We start from the raw sequence: 23287 nt of genomic DNA, 5'->3' as shown, positions 1-23287 counted from the left end.
CTTTATAGTCAAGAGTGTGATTGGAAATGTGTATGGGAATTTCTCAGTGTGCTGCTGTTATCAATCACGCATCAATAATGTTCTTGTTAATAAGCATTGACTTTGAGGGTTCGGATTCAATTAAATAATTCACACAAGGTCGGTTTAAGTTAGTTTCGATCAATAAATTCCAGTGTATGTACCTTTGCTATGCTATATGTAGAATTAAAATTTAATTTTGAAACTATTTAGATGGTAATTTAATGGTAAAAACTTGAGACTGAGAGGTTTGCTTCCTCTGTGGTCTCAAGTTTGAGCCCTATGGTTGTTTATATGATGATTACTGGAGGTTTATATGGTCGTTAACTTCAGGGCCCGTAGGATTAGTCGAGGTGCGCACATATTGGGTCGGACATCCACGTTAAAAAAAAAGATTTAATTTTGAATGAAAAAAAAGTATATTGATATTATAGATACCTTTTTTTTTATACCATGAAACTTATCAACCGATAAATGAAAAGATAATGCATGTATTTAATATAATAAATTAAAAGTATATTAATAATAAATCAAAAATAAAATTATGATCGCTAATAAAATAATAAACAAAAAAAAATGTTTCTTAAACACTGTGTAGTGCATGACTCATGTGTGCTGTAAATTGGAGCAATCAAATTATGATTTTCCAATTGAATTTAAAATACTTATACTTGGAAGAAATATATATATATATATATAGAGTCTTGGGATAGTCTTGGTTTTTTTCTTTTTTAATGCACGATTAAATTACTTAAATGTACATTTAAGGTAAAAAAATAAAATAAAATTATTCATGTTATTTCTCGGCCTCTCAATGCTACTGACATTAGAAACAAAATGAACTACGATTGTGTGTTGGGTTTTCATAGCCATTTCATGGCACATTGTTTTTTTATTTTTTAGAAGTCCATTGCTATAAATATTGCCCCTTATGTCTGTTGTTAAATAAACAACACGCCTTAACCCTGAAGAAGCTTAACTAGTTAAGTTTTAGGATTATTCTCTAATGATTATGAGTGTGTTTGAATCTTTTCAGAATTATTAGAGGTTTATATAATCGTTAATTTTAAAATTCGTGAGATTAATCGAGATACAAATAAACTAACCTGAACACTCAAATTAATAAAAATAAAAATATACACAGCACACCCGGTTCATCTTTCAGTTGTTGTTTTTTTGCAACTTCTTCTCAAACAAACCTGGGCTTGTTTTGCTTGCACGATCACTACCTTTGATAACACCTGTGTGCTTTTTTCATGCCCCCGACACCTAGGTTGGTTATATTTTCTTGCAGAACTTTCATGGCATCACCACCTACTGATCAAACAACGCACTGCTTCACTCCCTTGCGATGCACTACTATATTCTTCATCAAACAAGTTACTTATCTTCATCTTTTGACACTACTATGGAACCCTAAATTTTTGAACAACGATTTACATGCACATTTGCTTTTACTGCCCCTTGACATGATTCATGTTTCGAAAAATGTCCTGTCTTCACTTGATTTTTCTTATTAAATTATCAATTATTTTTTACATTTTAAAACATCTAAATTCCAAAATCACACTCAATTTCGTCAAGTAATAAATTAAATCTATTTCCTCTAAATATCAAACAAATCCTAAATTGTTTATTAATATAATAAAATTATTATTATAAAACAAGAAAAACACTTAAATATACAACTAAATCACAAATATTACAACTAAATCTCAATAAATTAGCTTAAAACAAATAGTGAAATAAAAGGAGGGAAGCTCAGGCTTTCAGAGATATATTACTTTAGTGCTAACGGGTTATGGTGGCCAGGTTTGTGAGGGGGTGGGCCTGTCAAAATTTTTAAGGGAGAGAGAGGGCTGTTGTAATTTGGATTGAAAAAAAGAAGAAAATATAGTGAGATGAGAGGAATGTTGAGTTTTAATTCCTCTTAAAATTGTTGATGGAAACTCCATTAGCAATTTGACACGTCAACAAAAAATTTCATCGGCGATTTGGTGGTAAACCACGATGAAATATTTCCCATTTGCATATCCATTTATTTTTCCCATTCTATTAGTGACATATTCCAAACAATACAGGCTCAACTTTATTCTATAAAAATACACTTAATTCTCTGCCATGAGCATCTAGTTTCATTCCCAGCATCTCATACTCCTCGAGTCATAAAAGTATATGTTGCATATTTTATGAATTCAATTGTAATTTCAATTATCTCAAGGATAAGGAAAAATATCAAAAATGGCGAAAAACGAAAGAGTTATAGGGTATCCAATGAAGTTAAAGCACCTACTAGCTGCAAATTCAATGAAATATATATATCATATCATGAGATAATTATATCAACTGAAGTTTAGTTGAAAAGTCCTAAGTTGAATAGTTGTTTAAATATCTATCTCTTTATAGTCGAAAAAGAAATCAATTTAGAATGAACACAGAAAAAAAAAAAAAATTTAGGCTTTTGCTAAAATCACAAATTCCAAAATAAACCTTTTTTCCTTGCTTTATAGATTAGATTGTATATTCATCAAGAAAACAAATTATGGATCAGTGTGAAATGTATTAGTTTCAGAAAAGTATCAACGAAAATTGTCTTATATTTGATACACATGTTCTATAGTGTATATATAAAAGATTTAAATAATGGTAGAACTCTAACTGTTATCCTACATAAATGCTTACATATGTGTTAATTTAAGATTTGAATTTGTCATCTGAAGCTTTTAAAGAGGTGAAGTTTGTTGATGTTTGAACTTTTGAGGATAAGGAGTCTCTTATACGTACATTGGAGAGTGAGCAAGTTTTATACCAAGATCATGCAGTAAGGACTTGAACCATTGAATTTTTGTAGCAGCATTAGCAAGGGCCTTGTATTCAGCTTTGATGCTATTGCGAGCAACAGTTTGTTGTTCCTTAAAACTCCATGAAATCAGATTTGTGCCAAAATAAGCATTAATAAAACGTTTGTCATCTTGGTGTGGTGCCCAGTCGGCATCATTGAATGTTTGTAGCCGAAGATCATGAGATGGTTGGATTAGTAAAGTATAATGAATGGTTTGCTTTAAATAATGCAATATATGTGTGACAGCTACCTAGTGCAACTACATTGGATTCTGCATATACTTGTTAACTTTATATATAACAGAAACAAGGTTAGGTCTTGTAAAAGAGAGATACCGTAAATCCCTAACAATATTGTGATATAAGATAGGATTATGGAATGGAGCACCATTGGATTTGGTTAAATGTTGTGATGTTGACATTGGAGTAATATATGGTTTGGCTTTGTTCATCTGACTGTGTATAAAAAGATCAAGAATGTAGCATTTCTGAGATAAAAAAAAACCAAAATCATTATGATGGCTTCAATGCCTAAAAAGAAGTTGAGGCTGCCCATATATTTGACAATAAAAAAGTCCTGTAGTAGAATTATGACAGGATTAATAGAAGAAAGATTAACACTGATTAAAATTATGACAGTGAGAGGAGTTACCTGCAGACAAGGAGTTACTAGAAGATGATGAGTTTATGTTAGGTGGAAAAACAACAGGATTTAACTAGGTAATAAGTTTGACAGATTCAAGAACTTTATATGGATAAAGAGATTCATTAAAGACAACAAGACGAGAGATGAATATTTTTCCAGTAGAGAAATCATTATCAGTGTGTTGAGAAATCACAACAACCATAACTTGTGGCTGAGTGTAGGAGTTTATGAACCCTGATAGGAAAGATTAAACCTATGATAGCATTTTCTTGCAACATGACAAGGTTTGAAACATACTTGATAAGTGATTGCAGATAATTGATATGCATCACGATAGTAAAAACAACCAAGACATCCTCTACCATGATAACCATCACGACCATGGTTGGAAGTCTGTTGAGGTTTCCTAGTGACGAGATTAGGACGAGAAATAATGGTGGAGGTTAAGGATTCATATTCTTAACCAAGGCCAGTAAGTACATATGTATAATATCATCATATTTGAGGGGTTATCTAGCAAAGGTAAGTTCATCAACCATGTGTTTAATAGAGAGAGAGTGTCATTGGAAGACCATATTAGCCGGCCAACTGCACCTCCAACACTAATAATTAATCCATAAGTGCCGTCTCTAGATTATCCTTATCAAGATTAATATTGACTTTCATGATTAATCGATTGAAGGAAAAGCCAGACATGTTAGGTGGATAGAAAAACACTTTATATCCGTTTTGTTTTCTACAACAATCTTTATATATATTATATTAATCTTAATAATATAATTAAATTTAACTAAGTCTCTCTCTTTAGCTATTAAGTGAAAATTACTCCTGAGTTTATAACTAAACAAATAACATATATAATGACTCAAGTGTAGACTAACTATATTTTACTATTTATAAAATATTTTACTGAATAATAAATTATTCTAGAATAAGCTAGAATAATTAAGTTGCTCGTTGTTTTGCTTGATTGTGCCATTAGTGGGAAATGTTAGCTCTCATGAGAGTGATTGGTGAGAAAGTTGACATCATACTTGTCATTGGTGATAGTTACCGGAGAGAAAACCAGATGCTACACTAACAATTCATGCACCCACTCTTGCCATATAACACCAGTGAATGGTTGCTTGTCACCGTATTTACAAGTCCCGTGTCTATAATTTGAGCTAGAGCTTGGACCGGCATCGTGCTGACAAGGTTAGTAATATGGTAGGTGAGATTAGTATTTTCCCCCCTCCTTTTCCTTTTCCTCTTAGCATGTATATATCCAGTTAATTTAATTTTGGAGACTGAATTGAAGAATCATTAAAGAATTAGCAATTGAAGCAGAGGAAAGCAAGGAAAATTTGTTGATGCATGTAATACACAAGATAGCAAATGAATCATGCTCCATCCCTTTTGAGCGATGTGAGTGGCTCGATCCCAACTCTAATGGTGGCTTTGTTTGCTGTTATTAAATTTATCTCAAAAAAATGTTTCCAATAATGTCTTCCATCTCTCTAATATCACTTCAAAGTCCTGTTCTTGAAAAGGTTGCTGTTTTTATTTGAAAGTGTGGTTGCGATTGTTTTTTAAAGTGTTTTTCATTTAGAAATATATCAAAATAATATATTTTTTAATTTTTTAAAATTATTTTTAATATCAACGTATCAAAATGATTTAAAAATATTAAAAATATATTAATTTTTTTAAAAAATAAAAAAGATAATCTCCTCCTCTCCTGTTGTGTTGTCCTGCCCTTTTCTCATTTTGTTTTCTGTTTGTTCGGTTCTGTTTGGGCCTAGGCGCAAATGGAAAGACTGTCTTGTGTGGACAGCCATGCTAGCCGTGACTTGTTAGCCCATCAGTGATCAAAATAAGGAATATGAGCTCCTCCTTGTTTCTTGACGCCTTTCCCCTCTCTTATAATTTGTTTTCACTATAAGATTTATTCTGTCACCGCTAAGGCACGTAATTCTCCTTCTTTTACTATGTTTCTTTTTCTAGTTTAGCCATGAAAAAAACACCTTTACTGGTGTATGTGTGTGTATATAATACAAGTGGAGGCTTGGGGAAAAGGAAAGAATGATTTCTTTTTGGTGAAATAAATAAATAAATTCCCAAATAGTATATTGAATAAAACAAAAAAATGGTAAGTAATTTTTTTGTTTAAGTTTGTATTTATTTATTTTATTATTTTTAAGTGCTTTTAAGAGACAAGAAAGAGTTAAATAATATTTATATAGTATTTTTAATTTAACCTATATATATATATTATATTTAGATTAACACTAAATACTCATAATAAATAGATTATTAATAATTCTAATCTTCTTTTCTTTTCGTATTTGATCTTACAGAAAAATATTTTGGTTTCTCCTTTAATAAATGCGTTTAATTACAAAAATAAAATAAAAAAGCATTTACTATCTATATGTTCATAATAAATTGAGTTTTTTTTTTCCATGCCAAAAAAATGAGGACACGGGAAATTAGGTTATGTATTAAAGAAAAACCTAAACCCTATGTCCAAATAACATAAAGTGCCTTACATTTTGAAGCTATTAATTATATGATTATAAGATAGGCTGATCATAAGCAATTGTTTATTGATATAGCTACTTATAATTAAAATATTTACCATCCAAATTACACAGAGCTTTGAAAGACGGAAAGGAATATGAGCCCTCTATTACGGATTCCAAAATCAATTTATAAGTTGCTTCTGTGTAATGTATGCCATCCCAATTCATATACAAGGAAGGATCATCACAAACACTTGCAAGTGGATTGCCGCATTCAACTGATGAATTGTAGTTATATGTTCCTCCCCGGCCACACCATGCTCTGAGAACACCTCCAGTAAACCCTAGAAAAAAAAAATGGTAATTAGCAACATTTGAACATCTCTGCACTACAGGATTATAAAGTATGCTTATACATGGTAACATGGAGAAGAAAATGAACATACCGAATTGATTTGGTGAGTGATAAAGAGGCATTACAGCATTGTAATAACTGCATAAATGATCTTGGCATGTGGATGAAGCTTTTGGATTTGCTTTAGTTCTGCCAAAAGTTGTTCATTATGATCCTCGGAGAATCTGTTCAGCCACTCAAGACAACCGGTAGAATGATCATAGTCTTTTTTTATCTAAACTCTCAAATAATGTTAGATAGGATGACAAGCAACCAATTGGGAGATTCCCAGGAACCAATATTGTTATGGCTCCTAGTTCAATTAACTCCTGCATTGCTCTTAATTTTGCGTGAAATTTTTACCTTGATGGCTTGACCTATGATGTTAACAACGTAAGGTACAAGATCTTGAATACTCTCAGTGCTAACTCCTCCAAAGAATGCATGGTTGTAATCATTTCCTCCGATCTCTCCCAAAAGAACGAGCGAGTTGCCAAGTAACTTCTTATGGTCTATAGATCATAAAAAAAATTTCAAATTTAAATCTTACAAGTCTTTCAAAGAAGAACACTTCTTTTTAACATTCATGCACATCCAAAATTATTTTTGATAGGTGTAAGGAGGTCTTACATTATGATTGGTAATTTGTTGCCTATTGGATCCATGTGGCTATAATATGACATTTGATCCACATGATTCTATGAAATAATTTCTCATAATAACAATTGCTACATTGATACATTCTAATTCTAAAAATAACTAAAAAACAATAAGAAGAAGATTTGTACCTTTTTCAAAAAATAATACGTGCTAGATCTAAAAACATGTTACCCTAGAATAAATTGATTCTTCAAAAAATATATATATGTTAATTTGGATCTAACAATGATTTATTTGTATTTAAGTTTTCATTTATTAATATTTTTATTTGAATCTTGTTTTAACAAGTTAATAGCTTGCGCTTTTTCTTTTCAAAAACTTTGTCCTTATGAAAAAATATCTATTGATTCTACCCTCAAACTTGTGTTTCTTGTAAGGATTATGTCATTATAAAGAAATTTTATTGAGTTCAATATGTAACTAATCAAATTATCATGTTATTTTAATTATACTTAATCAAAAACTAGATGAAAATTTTCAATTATAACTCTATCTCTAATTTTACGAACCCAATTTCTCATTCACTTATTTTATTAATCAACAAGAAAATTCATCAAAGGTTTGCAACTTTGATTTCAATTCTTGTTTTTCCTTACCTTTTGCCACAACAAAATGTTAAACAAATCAAAACTCATTTTTCTTGGTTAAGTTTTTGTATCTAATTCTAATTTATTTATGGCTATTTCTTTCTTGAATGATTCTCATATCATATCAAGATACTCGTACCATTTTTACATGAATAGAAAGAATTTGTTGAACAAAGAAAGGTGGAGAGGAATGAACCAAGTTAGAAATTGAGAGAAAAAGTTGGTTGAAAGAGAGAGATAGTGTCGAAAGAGAGAGATTATTATATATATATATATATATATATATATATATATATATATAATGATGTGGCATTTGTTTTAGTGAGACCAAATTATAATTTACCACTTGAGTACAACAAAATTTCTCGATCCTTCTATGTTGTTTCATTAAACATGATGCCACATATAGACAAGCATTCCACTATCACAGAAATACATTTTAAAATTGTAAAAGATGATAAAAAATAAAAGAAATAAAATTCTACAAAAAAACATGTGTCAAATTAAAATAAACAAATATTTATAAAAAAAACCATGAAATTATGACTTAAACCTAAAATACCAAATTCTCTGCCAAGAATCTATAACGATAGCAAAACCCAATAGATCTATAAAACCCACTTCTCCTAACAATCAACATCCACTACACAAAAATTACATGGTATTTAATATTTAGTATTGTGATACATCTTTTTAAAAGTACTTTTCAAATTATTTTTTATAATTTTAAAATGTTGATATTAAAAATTTTTAAAAAATATTATTATAATGTATTTTTAATTAAAAAACACGATACACACAGCCACTTTACACAATAAAAAAAGAAGCAGTTTTGTTGTCTACAAGATGTTTTCCAGATTTGTAATCACAATCACTACACTTATAAATGTGAACTCTCATCTCGAATGAATTCTCTCTCACTTTGAGAACAAACTCCTGACACCTTACAGGGTTTAGGGTTTTTCTATACTTCACAGGCTTATTAATTCCCCTTTTCTTCTCAATTAAAAATCAATGTGCTATTTGGGTCAAAGGCAAGGGTATCGTGCGAGATGGTCAGAAGCCATGGCTTACTGAAGACGAGGAGGAAGAATTAATATACCCAAATGACATGTCCTTGGAGGAGATTACCAAGGTTCCTCTTAGTCTTTGTCTTGTTTTTCAACTTTCTTTTCAAGTTCTCTTTTGTATATATATATTTTTTTGATGTTCATAGATGACATTGAAACCTATATTATTCCTTGTTAGCCCCTCGGAAGCTATGGCTTGTTTGGTCGGTTAATTTAGGTAGAATTTTATTTCAAATTTTGAAAAATAACTATCATAACTTAATTTTTAACCTTTTTATTTTAATTATTATTATTATTTTATGAAAAATAAAAAAAAATGATGAAAAACAAGTAAAAATAAAATAAATAAAGAATGAATTAAAATTTAGATTAAGAGCAACATGATTGGAAGTTTAAAGATTTAATTAAACTTTTGACTAGTTTAATTAATCAAATCAAGGGCTTAATTGGAGGATTGATAAGTTTTGAGACTTAATTAAGCTTGGAATTAATTTAATTAATGAAGTCAGGGGCTTAATTGAAGAAATATCAAAGTTTGGGGCTAATTAGGGGTAAAATTGCAGCAGATTAAAGTCCAAGGACTAGCTTGTAAAAGGCTCCGAAATACAGGGGTCCAATTATAATTTACCTAGGGGCTTGATTACACGAGTTCAGAACTTCAGTGACCAGATTGAAAATGGCTATTCCCATCACACAAACGGCGCCGTTGTTTTAGAATTTGTTAATCGCCTTCTTCGTCTTCCTCCTCAGGAGCTGTTGCTGGAGTAAAGGATGGAAGCTGTTTCAAATGCTAGGCATTCTTTGGCTATAAAGCCAGAGAAGATGAGAGAGCGCGGAGGGAAAAAAACTGAAGAAAAAACTGGGGAAAATGAGAGAAAAGGAGACCCAGGACCCAAAAAAAAGGCAAAAAGACAGAGATAAAGGAGAAGCAAAAAAACCCAGGAGACAGACGAAGAGGGAAAACAGAGAGAGACCGAGAGAAATAGACCGGGAAGAAAAAGGACACAAAGAAACCGGAGGAACTCTTTTTTTTAGAACCCCCATAACAGAAACCAGCTTTCACTCTAGTGAAGAAACAGAGCACAAAAAGAAAAACAGAGCAAAAACAATTCACTGACGAGAGAAGAGGAAACAGAGGGCAGGAAAGCAGAGATAGAAGGAGAAATTCCAGTTTCCTAGCAACGGACGCCTTCACTGATCTTCGCCTAAGACGCTAACACTCCAGCGAAGCAACCTGCGGCAAGGTAAGCTCTCTCTTCCTCTTCTTTCTTTTTGAAACTTCAGTGCATTTAGCACTGTGCGAAGGTAATTACCTTCGCACAGTGCCATGCACGTGTGAATCAAGTTCGCGCATGCTTTGCCCAGCCAGGTCACTAGCTTGGGCCAGCGACTGGGCCGGGCTGGCTGGGTCTAGCTTAGCCCATGTGGACTGAGCTAGGCCCGGCCCCAAAAAAATAATAAAAAAATAAAAATATATGCATGCATATGGGAGCATATACAAAATATTAGAAGCACCTCAGAGCTAGCGACAACAAAAAGTGATGTCATGTGCAAAGTGTTCCTTATAACTTTCCACGAATTTGTTACGATATGATATCCTAACATTAAACCTGGCTTCATCCTAGGTCTTTCTAATCTATGCGTGAAACTAATATCTCATTTCAGCACTAGCATCCTTGCCAAAAAAAAGCACTACAGAGTTCTTTGCCATTACACAATGAGATAATGAAAGCATTAGAGCATATCTTTATGGATTCAATGAGGAAATGCTAAGTTTGGAGAATTTGCTTGAACCTATCGTCACCAAAGCCCTGATCAATGAAGTCTACAACTATTCATAATGAGAAGGGTTATATACACTCCTTGAAAAAAAATTTATCAGGGTCAAACACACTATACAAAATTATATTATGGTGGAAAAAGCTAATGTGACCAGGATCGACCATGCTTTTATACACGGGCAAAGTCTCCACCATGCCATCAATCTCCAACAAGAACATCCAGAAGCTAAAAAAGGCACATTCATGATTGCCTTACATTTTCTAAACTCATAATTACACTTTTCACCACCACAAGAACATAAGTATTAGCTACGATTAAAGGGAAAGGATTTGTTTAATATCCTCCTCCTATGAAAAGTAACGCAGACACAATAAACCTTAATAAGCTATGTCTCTATAATTATGATCATGAACATGACACAAAAAAGTGTCATACATTAATAATAGAGATAGAAAGATTAATATTCAAATGGTACATTATAAATTTATGAAGGATGAGGAACAACATGAACAAACAAGAAATAATACTTGTGATTTAGTACCTTAGATAATAGAAGATGAGTCCCAAAATTGTATCCCTATTGTATTTTGAATTTTCCAAAAATATATATGATAATATATATAATAAAATAAATAAATAGTATATCTCCATTTCTCAAAAAAAAAATGTCTCTATAAAAATTTACAAGGAAAAGTCTTTATTAATCTTTAGATCTACGTGACCAATTATCTCTAGGTTTTAGCGACCCAATGTTTCCATTGTCTCAAAGTCCATTTGCTTCTAAAACATGAATCTTTCTCCATAAACTATTGACAAAAATCTTTCATGAATTTAAGCATTCAAATACATTGCTATAAGATAATTTTTTACAATGTAAGTATTATTTTCTCTCTCCCTTGTTTACTTGGTTATAGTCTTACAAACATGAGTTTATAAGACTTGGGGCTAAACGATGTGCCAAGCAAAAAAAAGATACCAAAGACCTAACCCAACTCGCCTTGGATAGCCCAGGCGAGCTGAGTTGCTCGCCTAGTCAACTCAGGTATTTTAGGAGCAGCCCGTCTACGAGAAAAACTTGAATCCTTTTTTGTATTTTTTATTTTATTTTCCATAATTTTATACATATTTTATCCTTCTTTTTCTTTCATTGTACAAATATTTTTTATATATTCCTTAAATTCTTTTGCTTTTTTTCCCACACAATCTCATAAATTCTACCTATCTTTACGCCAAAACTTTTATTAGACAACTTATATGGTTCTAATACCATAAATTCTACCTGCTTTAGATTCGAACTTGTAACCACTTGATCATCAAGGTTCTAATATCATGTCAAAAAAACAATTCAAACTAAAAATTTAAACTATTAAGTGAGGTCTTAAGATATGATTTATATTATTCTCTAACACTCTAAATTATAAAAAGATATAATTATATCAATGGAATTGGAAATTACAATATAAGTGGGAGAAAGGTGTTAGGTGGATCAAGATCAATGAGTTTTTTATTTAATGGTAACGGATATCTTCATGCCAATTTACGTATCAATTGAAATTAAATTTATTTTCAAGTAATTTAAAAACACACCCCTGTAATGGTATGATGCATTCAAAAAAATTAATATTTTTTTTTTAGATAATAACATTAAGGTTGGAAGGAAGCACTTATTTCCACCACCAAAACATCCCCTTAAAGTTACCAATGAGTTTAATGGACCCAGGAGTCCCAACCCCACCACAGTTAGAGTGTGACTCATTCAACAATTAAGACATGTAAAAATCATATGACATTAACTTAAAGATTACTGTGTCATGTATATAATTGCATTTTAAATCATAATTTTATTTAAGTTTAAATAATTTGCTTTTTATTTATATAAATTAATTTCTTATTTATTTTTTATATAAAAATTTATTTCACACAAATTTTAATCAAACACATATATTTTTTTTTAAATTTATCTTTTAAAATCACAATCATAAAAACTATAATGCCAAGTGAAAATTTCGATATCCAAGACACAAGAAAATATCGAACGGCTAATAATCAACCACACTCGTTATCGTGAGGTGACCACTCGCCAGACTGATATAAAGCACGAACTCTCATTCTACATAATTTAAAATTGAAAGGGCGACAGTGGGTATAAAGACAAGCATTTCAAACCTCGTTCACTGTTTTTGTTTTTTTTAATCAACTTTTTGATATTACAAATTTATATCCTGCTTCTTTTTTATATAAAAAATTGATATTTTTTTATTTAAATTAATTTTATATCATTTCAATATGATATCAAAAATAAAATTTAAAAAATAAATAAAAATATTATTTTAATATATTTTTAACTAAATTTCTCACATGTCAGTCACCATCTTCAGATTTATATGCAGAGGTTCGTGGAGCACTGTTTATCAAGAGAAAAAGAAGCCTACCTGAGCAAAGTCAGTCATACTAGCAGCGGATTTTTTTATTTTGATTTAATTTTTATATTAAAAAATCTAAATTAATTTGAAAAAAGTTAAAATTGCTTCAAACCGATTGGTTTCAGTTCGGTTCGGTTTGATTTTTTAGAATAAAAATCTTTTCAGACTGGTTTGGCTTGATTTTTCCAGTTTTGCTCAGTTTTTTCCGGTTCTGGCTCGTTTTTTTTCCGGTTTTACTTGATTTTCTTCCAGTTTAGCTCGGTTTGGGTTCAGTTTGGTTCGGTTTTAGGCTTATAAAACCAAAACCGAACCGATCGGTTTTTTCAAAATTTTAATCGGTTTAATAGATTTTTTTTCATAATTCGGTTTTTTCGGTTATTTTTTTCTAGTTTTCTCGGTTTAATCGGTTTTTTAATTTTTTTCTCACCCCTAGTTACTAGATTTAAGATTCCGTAAGTGGCTATTCACTCTTATACCATTCAAGAATCAAAAATTATTTAAACATTTTCTTGTTCTTTAGATTTATTGATGAAATTTAGGCCATGTTTATTTTCCATAAAGTAGTTTCTGGGAAATTACTTTCCAAACTTTCCTGTGTTTGTTTACCATTAGAAAATATGGTCAACGGAAAACACTTTCTGGTCAACAGAAAAGACTTTCCAGTCAAAGGAAAATACTTTCCGGTCAAAGGAAAACACTTTCCAGTCAAAGAAAAATTTGACTTAGTTTCCAGAAAAGTGTTTTCCTGAAAAATTTGGGCGGAAAACACTTTCCATAAGTTGTGAAAAATTTAGAAATGTCATTATTTGCTGATTATATCAAATTTGATCCTCAAACTTTTGATTGTTATAAATATTTTGTTTTGAATATTTATTTTTTAATTTCATCTCTTAAAATTTATCTTTTATAGTAACTTTGGTCTTTATTTTTATAATTGTTATTTGCTTTTTCCTTATCATTTTTTTATTGAAATTTTTTATCTATCAAATTTGATCCTCATTCTTTTGATTGTTACTTATTTTATTTGAAATAATTTATGAAATGTTAATTATTATTATTTTAATTTCTTCATCTTTTAATTTTTTAATTTTTTATTTGATCTCTATTATTATGATTATTACTTATTTTATCTGAGATAATTTATGAAATTATATTTTTTCAATTTCATTTTCATTCAACTTTTTAATTTGTAAGATTTGTTTTTCATTATTTTAATAAATTTGAAAAAAAATAAAACATTAATAAGTTATTTTTCAGCTCATTTTCTATAATATAACCAAACACTAGAAAATATTTTTTAATTTATTTTTCATTACACTACTAAAAATCAAAAAATACTTTTCCAAAATTTATTTTTCCTAAAATTTACTTTCCAAAAATAAACTACTTTCCAGCAAGCAAATAAGATAATACCTAAAAGAAAAGGAAAAGAAGGATTTCTCGATCAACTAATTGTTGAACTTACCTCCTTGGTTCTTCCCTCTAAGGAATTGATGAGGTTTTTTTTTTTTTCGTTGCAACATGGAGTGCGGCAAATTTGACTCCCCTTCTCTATAGAAGCCTTGAGTTCCGGCTTGAAGCTTTCAAGACCCTGTTGTTCGTAGTCAGAAGAAGACTCAATCCAGAGACTTCCTCCACGCCATTTTTTCCTAGCCTTACCTGCAGCGTCATGGAAGCAATCAGCTTTGAAAATTAATCCATATCAGATTTGAGCCCAACTTGCGATGTGAAGTCTGTGCCTAGCTAGTGACCCTTGACTCTCCTTAGAGACGAAGAAAGGCAAGTCACAGATGCTTGTTTGCACAAAGGAGCATTCAACAGTATCTGGAACTCCTTAGCAAAGACAGCTCCAGCATCGTTACAAGAGATTTTAAAGTCATTTAACAGAGTAGCATTACTTTTTCGTGCGAGAAAAATGGTAAGAGGTATATCAAGACACTACGCCATGGAAGGTGTTGGTGATCCCTTAATTTCTAGCCTTCGCTTCCACAACCTCTGCTCCTCCATCCTGTGTTCTCTTTGTAAGAGTCTGTGTGTCCTCATCTGATAAATCATTGGATTTGGGAGTGGCCTGATTGTATAATTCAACACAACAAAGATTGAAGCTCGTAACATTAGTAGATCTCAGAGGTTTAGCTCTTATAAATCACTTGAAATGAAAGCCAAAGAATGACGAGGGATAGACCTGAGAGGGAATAGGGAGGATGGTTATACCAGCATGCCACCAACTACTGGCACCTTAACCTCTGCAATGGGAAGAGGGAACAGAAAACTCAGCCATACATTTCCTTCGAAACTCCACAGAATTTTCTTCTTTCATTTGGCTTTCAATGGCATGGATAGAAATTAAAGAGAAGAGGCCAAAGCTCATGCTATCTTGGTCGAATGAGGAGCTTACACAATATCAAAACAGCTTAGTCAATGAGAATGAGTTTAGCACAGGATGGCAAAATGAGATAGTTAAAAATATATGCAATCAGACACTTAGAGTGAATTTGAAGGAGGACATTAGATATCAATCCATAATGTCTCAACGAAAATCCCCTAACATTATCACTTCAACGTAGACATCAGACTTGTCTGCCACTTAATCGTCACTAATTTGCATATTTTTCATAGAAAAGTTTTCTTGCTCTTGCCTAATTTTGAAATCCTCAGTGTCTAAGATAGCTTGAATAGTTAAAGAATCAAGAAAGCAAACTAAAACAAGAAAATATAGATATACCAGCCACAGGAACTTTAACCATCCCAGCGTAGAAAGTTTTAGCTCTGACCACATCGAGCGTTGTCACCCCAAACAGCTTCCTCTCGTCAATTGTTCATGCCTTCTTGAAAACTTCAGCAGCAGTATTTGGAAATGGCTGTGCTTAAAGATTTGTTAATGCCTGCTTTGATTTTGAAGAGATTGTCACGAGTCATTCCGGGTTTTCTTGGAACACCAGCAGGAATAATCACAATAACTTATCCCTCTATTGCTTCCGCTAGTTGTTCTACTCCACCATACCCTGCAACCTGACAAGACCAGATCAGCACGGGAATTGATGTGGCCAACATCAGCAGCAACACCAGGGGTACAGGCTATATCATAAAGGGAGAGAGAGGAGACTAGTGGGTTTAACATCATAAGCAAAGCTAGCGCTGGCCTATGCCACCTGCAGCACCTGATGTTGTCACTTTGCTTTCGGGGCTACACTCTGTTGATGAGTACGATCAGCAGACGAGGTGCCTGCTGGAGGTGCATGGCCTTAATGCTGTCCAAGATGATCTTAACATTGCAGCCTTAATTTTGTAGAAAAAGAGGGAATGGAACAGGAATAGAGTGGAAGAAGATAAGACATTAGTTTAGCGTGGGGAACCTATAAAGGGCGAAGCTTTTAAAGTCGAGATTTTGAGGTGGCGAAGTCGCCGCCACTCTGGATGCTTTAGAGCATGAACTTATGTACATCAGCTAAAGCAAACTTTGAAGTATGTGGTGATTTACAAGGCTCATGCTCATGAAAAATGGTCATGTCAGCTTGCGATATTGTCTCCAATTATCTGAGGAAGTCTGAAAAAAGACCAACTACCAACTCCATGTAGTCTGATAACATAATGGGCAAGGGGATGGCAAAGGAAGAATAGTTGAGCAGGGCTGCAAAATCAATTCAGATACAATCATCATGGTGCAAGGACTTAATAAGATGAACAAGAATTGGCTTAAATTCCATTAAATCGAAGTGTAAAATGCAATCACTACAGAATGGAGTCACCTTCGTGATGAATTTTCACTACAATAACCTTCTCATAAACAGAGAATACCACTGTTTCATGACCAAACATTATAATCTTTCTTGAAAAATGCAGTTGTATCCACCTCATCCTTTTGTATTCCCTCCCAAAGACTCTAGAAAGTCAAAACATTTCTATGTACAGCCAAATCAAATGTTGTTCCCAATATAACGAGGCAGAGCTTGAAAGCAAATGTCAAAATTCATTCTTACCGCCATGTCTTGTATTATTTTTTAAAAATAAAACAGCTCAAAATAAATTTTATCTAGATTTCTCAGCTCAATTCTAATTAAGATATTTCAGTTTAATTTGGTCGTTTTATTTTTTAAATAATATTTTTTTTCAATTTTATTTTTCAACACGTGATTTATTGGAGATTAAACTTTTTAATTTATTATGATTTACTTTCTTTATTGTTATCTCAATTTTATAACTTGTGTCACGAATTTGATAAGTTAATAACTTAATATAGTTGGCTCAAGTTTTTTTTTTTGTTCTTTTTATAATTAATCTTTTTTTATATAGTTTTATCATTCAACATCTTTAAAATTTCATTGATTATGAATTAAGCTGTTATTTTTTTTGGTTTGTTTTATATAAAGTTATCACAATTTTATGCCTCGAATCACGGGTTTTGAGAGTTAAACCGAGTAAACTTAAATGATTTTATTGTGATCTTTTTTTATATTGAATTTTTATCAATTTTATTGTTCAATAATAAATTTATTATTCATAATTTATTTTGATATATTTTATTTAGAGTTATAATAATCTTATGACTTGAATCATAAAATTAAAAAATTAACCCCAAAACAACATGTTGAAATGCTCATAAATTAAAATATATCATTTCAATTAAAAAACTAAAACGTCAACCAGAAATTGAGAACCTTGGTTGAAAGGGATGGTGGGAGATACAGAAAGATGCACGCTTCTGTCTCGTCTCTTAGTTTCTAGCTGTAAAGCATGCATGCTCTAATTTGTAACGATGAATTTATGGTAAGAAATTTAGCTTCTTGTGTTTTACATCAACGTACCTATAAAGTGTCGCTTGAAAATCTGGAGACATCAGGCAGCGAAGGGGCATCACAGCATATATAATCCATGTGGGATCTATTTCCTAAAGTTGGGGAGGGGGTCGTTTCGGAACTTGCTGTCTTGAGAAAGATGAGTTAGTGATGAACTGATGGAACAGAATCAGGAGAAGTTCTATGAACTACACAAATAGAACACAGCAGAAAAAAAATGAATTGCAGAAGCCATTCATACAGTTGAGCTCAACTCCATTTGTAGTTTGCCATATTAAATTAAACCCGTCAACAAGACGGCTCGATTTAATTCACATCACAGATCCAACTCCTTTCCGTAATTCACAAAGTGACATAACAGGTTCAAAATACAGCATTGATGGGTAATAATAACAGTTAGCTGAAAGCAGTAACAGGGCTAGTGGCAATTTTAATACAAACAATGGAATCGTATCTTGCCACTCAATTCTAGTTATGAAGTAGAATTTATGCCTAGGTCTATATTACTGAGGGTTTGGAGGTCTGCCGTTTGCAGCTGCAACTCGAGATCCCCACTCCAGCAGCTCTTTGCTAGTGTCATCCTTGTGCACAAAAACCTCAATGAAACAGAGAGAATCCTTTTGTTCCCCTGTTGCTGTTGCTATTGCTGCTGCCAATTCATCTTCGGTGTGCACCTGTATTTCACAGCAGAATTCATCAGTTTATCCTGAAGAAATCACTCTTTCAGTCACTATTTGCAAATTAACTGCACAAGTTTTTCGTCTTGGTTTGTAGGATGTGTATATTGACACCACCCTGTTCTCTGAGGTTTGCACTTTGGAAAAAGTTTTCGGATTAGGATTACTTGCTCTTGCTTGGGTTATAAAGCCAAAGGAGTCAGTAGAAACTACTCATTGCTGCAGTTAAGAAATGATGGGACTGTGGGAACTAAAAGGGAAAATTTTCCTAACAGCACAATAAAAATAAGTGAAGGGGAACAACCTGAATTTGGTGCAGAAGCAAAAAAAAGATCGAGGTAGGAGGGGAAACAGAATATCTCAAACATAACTAAGAAGAGTAGGATATCAACCAAATCTACTTGTGCTAACCTTTGCAGTCCAGCATTTTCCTTCACCATTGTGGATGGCATTAACAAGGCCAGTGTAGTCCCAGTTCTTGATCACATTGTAGGGACCATCATGAATCTCTACTTCAATTGTATAACCTCCATTGTTTATGAGGAATATGATAGTCCTTTGCCCACATCGGATCATAGTTGAGATATCTTGAGCTGTTACCTGAATAACAAGAGAATTGTTAACCATATGGTACAACTTAAAATTTTGCATACATCAAAATGGACCACTGATAAGCATAAAGAAGTTATAATGACAACACCATTATCAGGATTCCAAACCTTTTCTTTAGTATTGGTATGGCGGATGCCTTGTTCAATATACACTGTTGTAACAATAACTAATAAACAGTATCCTATTTAAATTTCCCTTGCGCTATCTTTATAAACACAATGACAATTTTTATACAATAATTCAGTTTTTTATACTCATACAGTCATTTTTTTTTGCTTGTTCTTCCCTTACTATGTGTTTCTTTTATGCAATATGATGGTGAAGAGTTTCCTATCATTACAGATGAGAAATTGAAGTGTAAGTCAAATGGTATCACTCACCTGAAAACTCCCATCACCTATGCAAGCAATTACACGCTTATCTCTGGCTGCCTGAGCATAACCAAGAGTTGCACCAACTGACCAGCCAATTGATCCATACTGCATCTGAAATTCATACCTGCAGAAAATTGTTAATGAACAGTTACCGACCTGTTAACATTAGGCGTAAAGGAGCTAATATTGCTCTTATTAAAGACTCCAACTTACCCACAATTCTCAGGGAGACGGAGTTTCTGACAGTTAAACCATGAGTCTCCAGTTTCAGCAATTACTGCAGTATCACCCCCTAAAATGTCCTGTTTAATGTTCAATTTTTTTACAAGAATTGGCAGTAAGTAATAATCAGACAGGAATTAATGGAGATTGCTACTTCCTAAACATTCACTAGCTAAATATTTAACCAACACTCGTTTAAGTCACCAACCTACACAAGCTAGCAATTCATGTCCTCATGGTGACTGACCCCTATTATTTACATAAATGGAAAAATGACAGTGGATGCTCAAACACTTAGAGGTTACAAGCATTTTTTTTCCATGTCAATATGAGAAGGAAACAGAGGAAAAAAACATTGACCAACATGAGAAGCATATATTAACAAACATAGCAATTGATTGTATGATCATTAAGTTCATAGATCTCTAACATGATCCAGAAAGAAATATTGTTTGACATCAATCGTTTGAGGCTTACCTGAATGTGCTTAAAGAGTACATTGACCCTAAGAGGCTCATCTTGCACACGCTTCAAAGGAATGCCTGGAGGGACAAAGATACGTCTGTAATTTTCCAAAGCTGTACTGTTTTTCTTCAGCTTTTTGGCCAACGCGCTTAAGAAGTCAGTCATGAAAACCCATCCAAGAGAAGGGCCATTTCCAATAGTCACACGATTGGGCTGCACTATGATTGCTTTCTCCTTCTTGATCAACAAGGAATATCCAACAGAGCTGTAATCATTGAAGATGGGACCTACAAAAACATATGCATCAGCAGACTCCACTATCTCCCCACAGAAGCCGGTGCTGACAGCACCCCAGTATGTCCCAATGAAGTGAGGGTGGTGCTCTGGAACCAGCCCTTTCCCTGAAGGCATGACTGCTACGGGATACCCACTGGCATCTGCAAATTCTACAAAGGCCTTCTGTGCCTTTGCAACTCTAAGGTTGGGTCCACCAACAATGACAGGCTTCACAGCTTTATTCAGGAATTCAGCAGTTGCTTCAACAGCTGCTTCTAATCCTAAAGGATTACTAACCCTGCATCAAAAACAAAAAATAACTGCTTCAAAATCTCTGTAACAAGTATCGCATATAAATAACAAATTTTAAACTGGAAAAACACAATCCCTTGAGCTTTGATGTGTCCTTGTCTATCAATAAAACTGTTTGCATAATGACATCAAAACAAAGTTTAATACGGGTTTTTAGAAACAAACTAGTACTTCAATTTTATGAAAAACAAGATTCAGAAAAAGAAAAATTAGTACTTTTTTTCAAATACAATATTTTTCCATCTAGAAAACTACAAAATTAGTTTTCCAATTTTCCAAATTTGTACTTAGTTTGGAAAATATATTTTAGTTCTTCGCAGTTATTATATTTATTGAATGTCATAAATTTATTTTTTTATTATATATTTAATATAAATATTTTTTTTTGAGTTATCAAGTATAAATATTTTCATGATAATTTTTAATTTGAATGAAATTGAAATTGAAATTTTATAATTAAATTATCATAAATACAAAATATTAAGATGACTATTATCAATCATGGTTTTGGTTTTTATTAAAACTAGCACTAATTTTGACATTTTTCTTTTTTTGATAAAAATTGTCCTTGTTCTTAACAAATAAACATGCTTTTCAATTTCTCTAGAAAAGAAAATGATGACTGAGAATGAAAAAGAAAAATGGTTTTATGTTATCAAACATACCCAAAATGTGTCAATTTCTTTTTCCTTTTCTCTTTTCCTAAATTTCCACTATGGGAGAAATGAACTCTCAACAATCAAATTGTAGCACTATAATAACTGACCAAAAACTTCTCTAAATTATACACCTTGTATGTGCTTATTTGGACCTTAATTTTACCCCCCTTTTTTTTTCCTTCTATCTATTTCAACATATAACAAATTTCATAATTTGTTATCTCCATTTAAATTTTGTATGTCAGCATGTTATAGAACCCCAGTGTCATCTTCATGTTCTTGCTCAACTTATTTCTTTCCATTCTTCTTCTAACAAAATAAACTCCGTTTATCAAATATTTTACCAATGAATCATCACTCAAAGCATTTTATGGACAATTCCTTCTATCTGCTCTTCAATGATCATCAAAGCTGTCTATATATATAGTAGTTCATTCCAATCATGCTCCATTATTCACATTGCTTCTAATTTACCATTATCATACTAAAATTTGACAGAGCAACAAAAAGTCATAAATTTTAGTAGAAATTAAACCTATGATTTTCAATTCAACTAATCAATCTGGTTCAAAGTTCATGATAAGCGAACAAGATACCCCAAAATCCAAACCAAGAGACCTAAAAAATGAGAGAAAAGACTTACCTAGGTGCCAGAAAGAATGGCACAGGATCCCTAGCGAAAGTAGGATGAGGAATTCCAGGCAAATTACAGCTTATACTAATATAAGCTGGTTTACTTTCCTTCAAAGCAGTAGAAATTGCTGTGTCAATCTGCTCATGTGCATCATCCAAGTTGTTCACCACTGCCTGACACACGTTACCACCACCATTACCCCATCATGATAAAACACATGCAATACACACTGAAGTTCCTTGTTCACCAAATCCATTACACAAAACATAAACAGGATCCATGTTTTTCATTAAACACAAATGGAAATGGATAGACAGAATTGCTTAAGGTATGAATAATTATGCTTTAATTTATTGATGACTTACTTGAATGCAGGTGACAGTCTGAAAGCACCTAAGCTCCTGGGAAAAATCAGGCAGCCCAATAGTGTGATGCAAAATCCTGTTGGTTCCATAATCATTGGAATTGGGCCCACCAACAATACAGATAACTGGCAAATTCTCACTATAAGCACCAGCAATCGCATTAAGCACACTAAGCCCACCTACAGTAAAAGTCACCACACATGCCCCAATACCCTTGGCACGTGCATACCCATCAGCAGCATAGCCGGCGTTCAGCTCGTTACAGCAGCCGATCAAGTTCAGCTCCGGCTCAGCTATCAAATGGTCTAAAAGTGTCAAGTTAAAGTCTCCAGGAACAGAAAACACATCTCTAACGCCGATCTCTGCCAGCCGCCGAGCCAAATGACTCCCCAAAGTGCCGCTGCAAGCATGGGCAGGAACAGGAGCAGGAGCTGGAGATGATGCTGAGTTGTGGTGTGCCGTTGAGCCAATTTGGATTGCAGAATCCATGCTAAAACAACACTCAAGCAAAAATATGAAAGTGCTTACAAGTTTTAGAGAGAGATGAAAGAATTGATTGTTTTTTTTTTGTGGGTTTTGAAGGGTTTTGTGTGTGTGATAATATAGGTTTTGACAAGTTGGGCTTCACTGTAAAAAGAAATGCTGGTTCTGGTTCTGGTTTTGAAAACCATGGGCAAGTGGTATGGCCATGTTGACGAGGCGAGGTCATCTTGAGAGAAAAGTAATAGTATTAAAGACGGATTATTCTTCGATAGCTGTTTTTATTGAAATAACAAATTATTTTGTTTCAAAAAGTCTATTATTAAATCCCTATATTCTTATATCTATCTTATGTTAGTCCTTTTATAGGTTTTCCATGACAATCAAACTGTTCATTACCTCAAATATAAATGGAAAAAAAAAATCTCAATCTCACCTAATAAAAATAAAATTAGAAAATTACTAAAAATTCTTGTAGCTTGACCGGACA

The 23287-nt window shown here is 32.6% G+C and overlaps 1 protein-coding gene and 1 pseudogene across 1 annotated transcript; both read right to left on the bottom strand.

Annotated features, from left to right (window-relative positions):
* Positions 1–2792: 2792 nt before the first annotated feature.
* On the bottom strand, positions 2793–16744 carry LOC133703678 (malate dehydrogenase, mitochondrial-like; annotated as a pseudogene).
* Positions 16745–17964: 1220 nt separating this feature from the next.
* On the bottom strand, positions 17965–23043 carry LOC133703474 (pyruvate decarboxylase 1). Its single transcript, XM_062128020.1, has 7 exons — positions 22318–23043; positions 21962–22125; positions 20084–20645; positions 19598–19686; positions 19391–19508; positions 18810–18998; positions 17965–18395 (listed from the first exon to the last, which is right to left on the bottom strand). Exons 1-7 carry the CDS (start codon positions 22804–22806, stop codon positions 18225–18227), a joined length of 1782 nt encoding a protein of 593 aa, XP_061984004.1. The 5' UTR covers positions 22807–23043; the 3' UTR covers positions 17965–18224.
* Between the last annotated feature and the right edge of the window lie 244 nt (positions 23044–23287).

The sequence above is a fragment of the Populus nigra genome, chromosome 9, assembly GCF_951802175.1.
Source record: "Populus nigra chromosome 9, ddPopNigr1.1, whole genome shotgun sequence".
NCBI lineage: Eukaryota > Viridiplantae > Streptophyta > Magnoliopsida > Malpighiales > Salicaceae > Populus > Populus nigra.
This window is presented reverse-complemented; position numbering and strand designations above follow the sequence as displayed.